The 9,119-nt window shown below is 43.3% G+C and overlaps 2 protein-coding genes across 2 annotated transcripts in view; one reads left to right on the top strand and one right to left on the bottom strand.

Moving 5' to 3' along the window:
* The window catches only part of DDX49 (DEAD-box helicase 49), a 25,502-nt gene extending 20,185 nt beyond the window's left edge, over positions 1-5,317 (bottom strand). Inside the window, exons 1-3 of the mRNA XM_015810725.1 lie at positions 5,193-5,317; positions 3,465-3,588; positions 872-957 (exon numbers count right to left, since the gene is read on the bottom strand). Of these exons, the coding sequence (XP_015666211.1) occupies positions 872-957; positions 3,465-3,588; positions 5,193-5,307 (325 nt within the window). The 5' untranslated portion in view covers positions 5,308-5,317. The remainder of the gene's footprint in view (positions 1-871; positions 958-3,464; positions 3,589-5,192) is intronic.
* Positions 5,318-6,497: 1,180 nt separating this feature from the next.
* The window catches only part of COPE (coatomer protein complex subunit epsilon), a 25,735-nt gene continuing 23,113 nt past the window's right edge, over positions 6,498-9,119 (top strand). The window contains exon 1 of the mRNA XM_015810705.1: positions 6,498-6,668. Within this exon, the coding sequence (XP_015666191.1) occupies positions 6,561-6,668 (108 nt within the window). The 5' untranslated portion in view covers positions 6,498-6,560. The remainder of the gene's footprint in view (positions 6,669-9,119) is intronic.

The following is a 9,119-nucleotide window of genomic DNA, read 5'->3' as shown; positions in this document are numbered from 1 at the left end:
AGCCCAGGTTCGAATCTCAGAAGGGTATGTCTGGCTGATGAAAACTAAATAAAGTTTGAAATAGCTATCCCAGTACTCCCTTAATTCTTTGTTAGCAATCCAAATTTTGAAAAACACATATGTTGTCGCAGTTAAGCGACTGCTGCCTGTGGATGGCTCTAGGTTGAGCTGATACAGGCAAAAGACTTCTCTCTCCCATATTTGGGCCGACAGGGTGCATCAAAGTAAAAAAGCATTCATATAAAATGTTTTATAGATGGCACTTGCCTCCAGCAAGATTGGCAAAAATGTTTAAAAAATATGTCAGATAGATGCTGGAAATGTAAACATGAGTCAGGTACTTATTATCATGTATGGTGAACATGTGTTGAAGCAAAGAGTTACTGGAAAAAAATACATACTTGGCTAGAAAAGATATTGGGAAAACATGTAGATTTTAAACCTGAACTTTTTTTTAATTAGGTATTATGCCAGAAAAGACGGATAAACAAAGCAGATATTTGATTTTACATGTGATAACAGCGGCAAGAATCATATCTGCACAATGTTGGAAAAAGGAAGAATTACCATCAGAGGAAGAAATAATTAAAAAAAATATTAAGATTATGCAGAAATGGACAGACTTACTGTGAGGTTGAAAGAAAAAGAAACAGAATACTATCAGACTTTGGATTTATCAATGGCTGGAGAAAAGAATAAAGGATTAGGAATTAAATTTGCATTGGTGAATGATAAACTCAAGACAACACGTTGCTGAATAAGCACTATTGAATTGAATGGAAAAAATTAATAAAAAATTTATATATATAAAAAAAAGATAGCTTGTTTAAGAGAAGGGCTGAATTTCCATTTTCCAAATAAAGTGACGTACCCATTCCCCCGACAATGATGCAGTCCTTTAAACCCAGAGGCTTCCCAAGGACACGGAACTGCTCAGCAATCTGATAGGCCAGCTCTCTGGCAGAGAAGGGAAGACAAAGAGAGAAGTAAAAGCTCTGTTAAAATAATATTTATTGTTTTAATTACCAATATTAAATTCATACCCCACCTTTATGCTTATATAACAGTGATGGCGAACCTTTTAGAGACCAAGTGCCCAAACTGCAACCCAAAACCCACTTATGCATCGTCGGGTGCCGGGTGGGTGTGACCCATTGGGTGGATGTGGCCCATTGGGCGGGCGTGGCTGTGGTGGTAACGGCAGACTGGGTGGGACTAAAAAATTCAATCGATTCCAACTTTGCAAGATATTTTTTTTCCCCACAAGAAGTTAAAATTGACTGATTGATTGAACCTTTTTTTTTTGCACACAGCGGTGGAGGCCTAAAGCGAAAAGGTTTTATAAAACCCAGCTGAAGGCCTAGGACTGGGGCGATGGCGCGCGTGCCCACAGAGAGGGCTCCGAGTGCCGCCTCTGGCACCCATGCCATAGGTTCGCCACCACTGTTATATAAGCACTCAAGATGCCTATTTAGTTTTGAGGCATCTCCCAACGGTATATGTGTGGCTGGACCATAATCACAGAATCCTTGAATTAGAAGGGACCTTGGAGGTCTTCTAGTCAAACCTTCTGGCCGATGCAGGAATCCTCATTCCATTCTGGATAAACGGTTGCTCAATCTTCTCTTAAAACCTTCCAGGGATGGGCACACACAACTTGCAGAAGCAGCCTGTGACATTGCTTTTAATAGCTCCTGCAGTTCACAGTTGGACCTCTCACTATAAAGCTTGTCTTATCCTCAAATACCATGGCGAATTAATTCCCTTTTCCCTGTGATATCCCTTCATCACGAGATCCCTTCATGCATCAGAAGACTGCTATCTGACTATGGAGATTCTGAATCATCCAGATTATGGTTGTCCCAAAGATGTTTTGTTTTTTTTCAAAAGGCAAATGGACTTTGTTTTTCCTTGAAGACGTTTCGCTTCTCATCCAAGAAGCTTCTTCAAAACTTTCTTCAGAAAGTCCAGGTTACAAAAAGCATCTTTGGGAAGATTGTTCTCCCCTTAGCATCCTTTTCTTTAATCTAAAGGCCCAAAGAAGCATGATGTCTTTAATATAAGGCAGTGGTGGCGAACCTATGGCACGGGTGCCAGAGGCGGCACTCAGAGCCCTCTCTTTGGGCAGGCGCGCCGTCACTCCAGTCCTAGGCCTTCAGCTGGGTTTTATAAAACCTTTTTGCTTTAGGCCTCCGCCGCCGTGTGCAAAAAAAAAAAAGGTTCAATGAATCAGTCAATTTCAACTTCTCGCGGGGAAAAAAAAGATCTTGCAAAGTTGGAACTGATTGAACTTTTTAGTCCCACTCAGTCTGCCCTTACCACCGCAGCCACACCCACCCAATGGGCCACACCTTAATTGGCCACACCCAGCCAATGGGCCACACCCACCCGGCACCTGACGATGCATAAGTGGGTTTTGGGTTGCAGTTTGGGCACTTGGTCTCTAAAAGGTTCGCCATCACTGATATGAGATTTTATTTAGACTTGTTCCTTTGCTCTGTTTAATCTTAAAATTAAAGCAATTTGCAGCGGGAGAGCGGACTCCCCCTCTTTGACTTCCTTCTTGATTCTGTTGCAGGTAAGGGAGGACCCAGCATGATTCAGGGTTTCCAATCTCTCTTTCACGATCACTTTCAAAGTCCCTGAGTAAGGAAGCATTTCCAAACAAATCATATTGCTAGTGATATCTTGTCATTTTGAAATTTATCACAAGCCTGCTTTGTCCTTCTTAGTATAATTATCTGGGCTACCAGACCTTCCGGGGCCATTTAGTGAGTCTTTGGGCCTTACTTCTCTGCTTCCACAAATCTTAACAGTACAACAGAGGTGGAAGGGACCTTGGAGATCATCTAGTCCAACCCCCTGCTCAGGCAGGAGACCCTATACCAGGGGTAGGCAATCTTGGCTCTTTTATGACTCGTGGACTTCAACTCCCAGAATTCCTGAGCCAGCGTGGCTCAGCTTGGAAACCTCTCCCTTTCCCCTCAGCATGGCTGGCTCAGGAATTCTGGGAGTTGAAGTCCACAAGTCATAAAAGAGCCAAGGTTGCCTACCCTTGCCCTATACCATTTCAGACAAATAGTTGTCCAATCCTTCTTAATAACCTCCAATGTTGGAACACCGACAACTTCTGGAGGCAAGTTGTTCCACTGATTAATTGTTGTAACTATCATGAAATTTCTCCTTAGTTCTAGGTTGCTCCTCTCCTTGATTAGTTTCCACCTGTTGCTTTGTGTCCTGCCTTTAGGTGCTTTGGAAAATAGGTTAACCCCTTCCTCCTTGTGGCTGCCCCTCAAATATTGGAACACTGCTGTCATGTCACCCCTAGTCCTTCTTTTCACTAGACTAGACATGCCCAATTAATCTTTGCTTTGTGCAACTCATTTAAGCATAGATCACACCAAGTATTCACCCATCCACCTCTTTGGGATAAGTGTCATTTCCCAAGCTACATCTTCTCCTACCTTGTTGGCGTCAACACCAAGGAGAAGATGCCAAAAGGATCTTCAGAAAGTTTCTGCAAGATGGGGAGCACAAAGGCAGCTGTCTTGCCACTTCCTGTTTTGGCGCAGCCCATGCAGTCGCGACCTATGAGAGCAAGTTGTAGGAGGACAGCTCAATATAAAGGCAAAAGGTGTGGTGCACTTTGTGTGTGGTCAGAGGCACTCTTTTCCTTATGGCCAACATGTGGAACCGTGAGAAAAATCAAGAAAGGCTATATGTGGAAAAATATTGAAAAAAAATCCAAACATTAATTGAGGAGAGCTATCCACTATCAATGTGGTGCTCTTTGGGACTTAAGAGAAAAATACCAGTTTGAGGTTGAACTGAATGGAAGTATTAAAAGTCTGTGAAGATTCTCAACCATCCAGGTCGTGGTTATGAAAAAAAAGCACTTTGGGGAAGTATTAGAAATGAGAGGTAGGGCTTAAGAAAGGGACTGGCAGCAGATGTTGATCATGAACCACCAAAAGCCATGATTACATGTTGATTGGGCAAAACACCAGGGAAGGGTAACCATATTAGGGTTTTTTAACAGCAAGAATCAGGCTGGGCCAACCTTAAACCCTAACGAACTTATTTAAAGTATTTATTTTCTCAATTTATATAGCCACCCATCTTACTTTTATATGACTTTGATTGGCTTACAATAAAATACATGGGACACATCATATACAAAATAAAACGCAAAGCATTATTCAACCAATCATCTGCACAGCCTGTATATCACATCCAAGGTCCCAAGCTCGGGCACAAAACCAAGTTTTCAAGGTCTTATGAAATGCCAACAGGCAGGGGGCCAATCTAATTTCAGGGGGAGGGAATGATGCTCCAAAAGACAGGTGCCATAGCAGAAAAGGCTCTCCTTCCAGGTCTCACCATATTTATCTGACAGTTCCTAGAGCAGTGTTTCTTAACCTTGACAATTTTAAGGCATGTGGACTTCAACTCCCAGAATTCCACAGCCAGCATTGTCCACATGCCTTAAAATTGTCAAGGTTGAGAAACACTGTCCTAGAGCCTACTCTCCTGCTGGAATGAGTGCAAACAATCGGGGGGAGGGGGGGAGAGAACAGTCCTGTAAGTAACCTGGTCGCAAATTTATCCTCTGGATTATATTCCATGCATCTAACAACGTGAGATCCTTGTAATAATAAAATAATTAGTCTTTCAAGTACATAGGTCTGCTGGGAGTGGAGCAGAACTTCAGGGAGGCAAGGCTACAAAAATAGTTGAGGTTCGCTGGGTCTTCCAAAAAGTCCGTCCTATATAAAATCTTCCTCGAAGTCCACACAACTCTCGATGACTTCAAGGATGCAGTGTTCCAAGTGTGACCTTCCCAAGGCGTTGTAAAGTGGTATTAACACTTCACGGGATCTTGATTCTATCCCTCTGTTAATGCAGCCTAGCACTGTTTTGGCCTTTTCTGGCAACTGCAGCACATGGCTGGCTCACATTTAAGTGATTGTCCACTAGGACTCCAAGATCCCTCCCATAGTTACTACTACAGAGCAAAGTACCCCCTATAGCAGTGTTTCTCAACCTTGACAATTTTAAGGCATGTGGACTTCAACTCCCAGAATTCCACAGCCAGCAATGCTGGCTGTGGAATTCTGGGAGTTGAAGTCCACATGCCTTAAAATTGTCAAGGTTGAGAAACACTGCCCTATAGTACTATCTCTGGGTCCTACCTTGCAGCGCGGGAGGGATGCAGGCTTCCTGCACCGGGGTGGGCCTCGACAAGCCCAGCTGCTCCGCCTGAGACACCAGCCAGGGGTCCAAGCCTAAAGCGCGGAAACCGGCCATCTTCCGACCGAGAGACCGGCCGGCAGCGCTTCAGCCCGGCGGGGAAGGAAGGCACGCGAGGGAGAGAGCAATCCCAAGATGCCCCGCGACAGAGACGCGTCTGGTGACGTCACCGCACTGCTGCCCCCGCGGGCGTTGTGACGTCACTGGCGAGCGCCGCCGCGTCTCTCAGAAGCCATTGGGGGCTCGCCGCACGGTTGGACTACGATTCCCAGGCATTCCCGGCATCGAGGAAAAGCCTTCGCGTAGATTTCAGGGAAGGTAGATCTACCCTGAGTCTAAAATCGAGGTCCATAGAAATCTGGTGGAGATTTATCAACCCAGTGCAAAACTTATAAAAAGTCTCGGGGCTACGGTAGACGAGGAACATTGTAAATTTAGTAGTAATAATAATAATAATAATAAAAATGGAAGTGACCTTGGAGGTCATCTAGTCCAGCCCCTGCTCAGGCAGGAAACCCTATACCATTTCGGACAAATGGCTGTCCAGTCTCTTCTTAAAAACTTCCACTGTTGGCGCATTCACCGCTTCTGGAGGAAGGTTGTTCCACTGGTTAATTGTTCTAACTGTCAGGAAGTTTCTCCTTAGTTCTAGGTTGCTTCTCTCCTTGGTTAGCTTCCATCCGTTGCTTCTTGTCCTGCCTTCAGGCGCTTTGGAGAATAGCTTGACTCCCTCTTCTTTGGGGCAGCCCCTGAGATATTGGAAGACTGCTATCACATCACTCCTAGTCCTTCTCTTCATTAAACTAGACATACCCAATTCCAGCAACCGTTCCTTATATGTTTTAGCCTCCAGCCCCCTAATCCTCTTTTTGAAGTATCTCTTTGATACTCTTGAGCATGAGAAAACGTCCATTCAGAAGCTCACAGAAAAAAACAAAATGCCTTCCTTCCGAATTTTCTCCACTCAGAAGAATAATTATGTTTTGATTCTTAACCTTGTCGGGGAAGCAAACCCCACTAGATTCAATAGGCTTTCGTCTTGCTATCACCACAATCCGGTTATATAGTATCACTCTAAATTCTATCTCTATGCGTCGGGTGGAGGATATGTCTCCTTACCTAACTACAATTCCCAGGAGGCTTTTCGCCAATCATCTTTCTTCTGTTTCCGATTGGTCCGTCTCGATCTCTCTCGTTCGCGTGGCAGGCGGGGCAAAAGGGAGCCAGCCAATCAGCGTTTCCTTGCGCGGAAGGGTAAGGAAGGCGAAGACGTGTCGGGTTTGCGGCTGCCTTGAAGGGACGCGCGAGCGATGGCGACTCCGGCGGGTTCGGGCGAGGCTGACGAGCTTTTCGACGTGAGGAATAACTTCTACATCGGGGCCTTTCAGGCGGCCATCAACGAGGCGCAGCGGGTCAAGGTGAGGCGCCGGCCGGTGCTGAGCGGGGATCTCGGGGTAGATTCCGAAAATGAACCAAGGAAGGCACGACCTGTTGAACGGCTGCCTAGCACGACCGTGAACTTGAACGTCCTCTAGCTCAGGGGTCCTCTGGCCACTTTAAGACTTGTGGACTTCAACTCCCAGAATTCCTCAGCCAGCTTTGCTGGCTGAGGAATTCTGGGAGTTGAAGTCCACAAGTCTTAAAGTGGCCAAGGTTGAGGATCCCTGCTCCCTAACGGTGTTAGACTGCAGGTCCCATCGTCCTCAACCAGGCGATGTCAGTGAAAGGCCTCAGGTTCAGCGCGAGGGAGGGGGCAATAAAATTAAGATTTAAATATAAACAAGGTCAAATAAATAGTCCAGCAGTCAAGGAATAAGTTTCAATATAAGGACTTAATGGAGCAGTCATGGAGGACTTGGAAAATATGGAGGTAGCCTTTGACTTACAACCACAACTGAGCCCAAAATTTCTGTCGCTAAGCAAGATGGTGGTTAAGTGACCTTTGCTTCGTTTTATGACCTTTCTTGCCAAAGTTGTTAAAGAAACCACTGGATTCCTTTAACAGGGTAGTTTAGTGAACCTGGCTTCACCATTGATTTTTCATAATAATAATAATAATAATAATAATAATAATAATAATAATAATAAAGTTGGAAGGGACCTTGGAGATCATCTAGTCCAACCCCCTGCTCAGGCAGGAAACCCTATACCGTTTCAGACAAATGGCTGTCCAGTCTCTTGACAGAAGGTCTCATAAATACAGGCCAGTTGCTAAGGGTCTGAATTTTCATTGATGTTGCAACGTTTGTAAGTGTGAAAAACAGTCATAAGTCACTTTTTCAGTGCTGTTAACTTCAAACAGTCACTAAATGAATGGTGGCAAGTTGAGGAGTACTGGTAGTCAGATGCTGTGATATGTCTATACCAGGGGTCTTCAAACTTGGCCCTTTTATGACTTGTGGACTTCAACTCCCAGAATTCCTCAGCCAGTGTGCCTGGCTGAGGAATTCTGGGAGTTGAAGTCCACAAGTCATAAAAGGGCCAAATTTGAAGACCCCTGGTCTATACCCACCCAGAAAGATCAGAATCTTTGCCTGTGACAGTCTACTGGAAGTGAAAGTTGGATTTTGAAGAAGCAGGATAGAAAGACTATTGACATGTTTGAACTTTGGGGTTGGAGAGCACTCGTGAGAATACCAACACCTTATGCAAAGACCTAGCTGGGAAAAATAGAAGGAAAGAGAAATAAGATGGATTGACTCAATCATAGTAGTGATGGGTGCAGTCACTGGAAGATCAGAAGGATGTTTTGAGAGAGATTGTGCTGGTAAAGGTCTGTGTGGCTGGCACTGATGGCATGAATTAATCAGAGAACACTTTTACTGTTGTTTGGTAAGAGAACATCCATCTGCAACTTTTAAATTATATTAAAAGTCATTGATCTATTTCTCCACATCTTTAAAGATATGTCAGTTACCCTGTTTGTTAACTTGTCTCCTATACCTGTGTTAGAAAAGCAAACAAAGTAATTGTTACATTCATAAATCTGTATGGAACTACATTCACTTTTTTTACAAAGCAGCTTGGAGTAGTTCTAAAATCTGATTTAAACCATATAAATACCTATTTCTGATTATTCATTTTTATCCCCCTTGTTTCCTCTGAGCTGGCCTGGGGGCTTTTCCTGCTTTCATGTTTATTAATAATAATAATAATAAAATTGGAAGGGACCTTGGAGGTCATCTAGTCCAACCCCCTGCTCAGGCAGGAAACCCTATACCATTTCAGACAAATGGCTGTCCAGTCTCTTCTTAAAAACTTCCAGTGTTGGAGCATTCACAGTTTCTGGAGGCAGGTTGTTCCACTGGTTAATTGTTCTCACTGTCAGGAAGTTTCTCCTTAGTTCTAGGTTGCTTCTCTCCTTGATTAGTTTCCACCCGTTGCTTCTTGTCCTGCCTTCAGGCACTTTGGAGAATAGATTTTTTTTTTTTTTTCCATATAAAATTTTTTATTATTTTCATCGTAAAAAAAAAAACATCACAAATATTACACAATACTATATAACAAGAAAAAAAAAAACCCCCACCCGGACTTCCCGAACCAAATCCCAGGATAACATTCAAATATAAGTAAGCAAGAATTAATATCTCTAGCTCCACAAAGTATATCATTCCACATGAGTCCACCACTCTATGCTTTTTAAATATAAACAACATCTTCTCCTTATTAGTAAAAAATTATTCATTTAAATAGTTCTTCAAATAGGCCAAAATTTTTACCATTTCAGCAAAATACAAGACTTTCAATCTCCAGTCTTCCACTATAAGTATCTATAATTTCATCCGTCTACATCTATATATATATATATATAAAAAAAAAATCTTTTAAGCCCTTTTATGAAATTTACATCTTTCAATACTTATCAGTCT

The sequence above is a fragment of the Protobothrops mucrosquamatus genome, unplaced genomic scaffold (assembly GCF_001527695.2).
Source record: "Protobothrops mucrosquamatus isolate PMUCROS unplaced genomic scaffold, P.Mucros_1.0 scaffold14, whole genome shotgun sequence".
Taxonomy (NCBI): Eukaryota; Metazoa; Chordata; class Lepidosauria; order Squamata; family Viperidae; genus Protobothrops; species Protobothrops mucrosquamatus.
The sequence above is the reverse complement of the archived record's forward strand: the minus strand, read 5'-3'. Positions and strand labels throughout refer to the sequence as shown.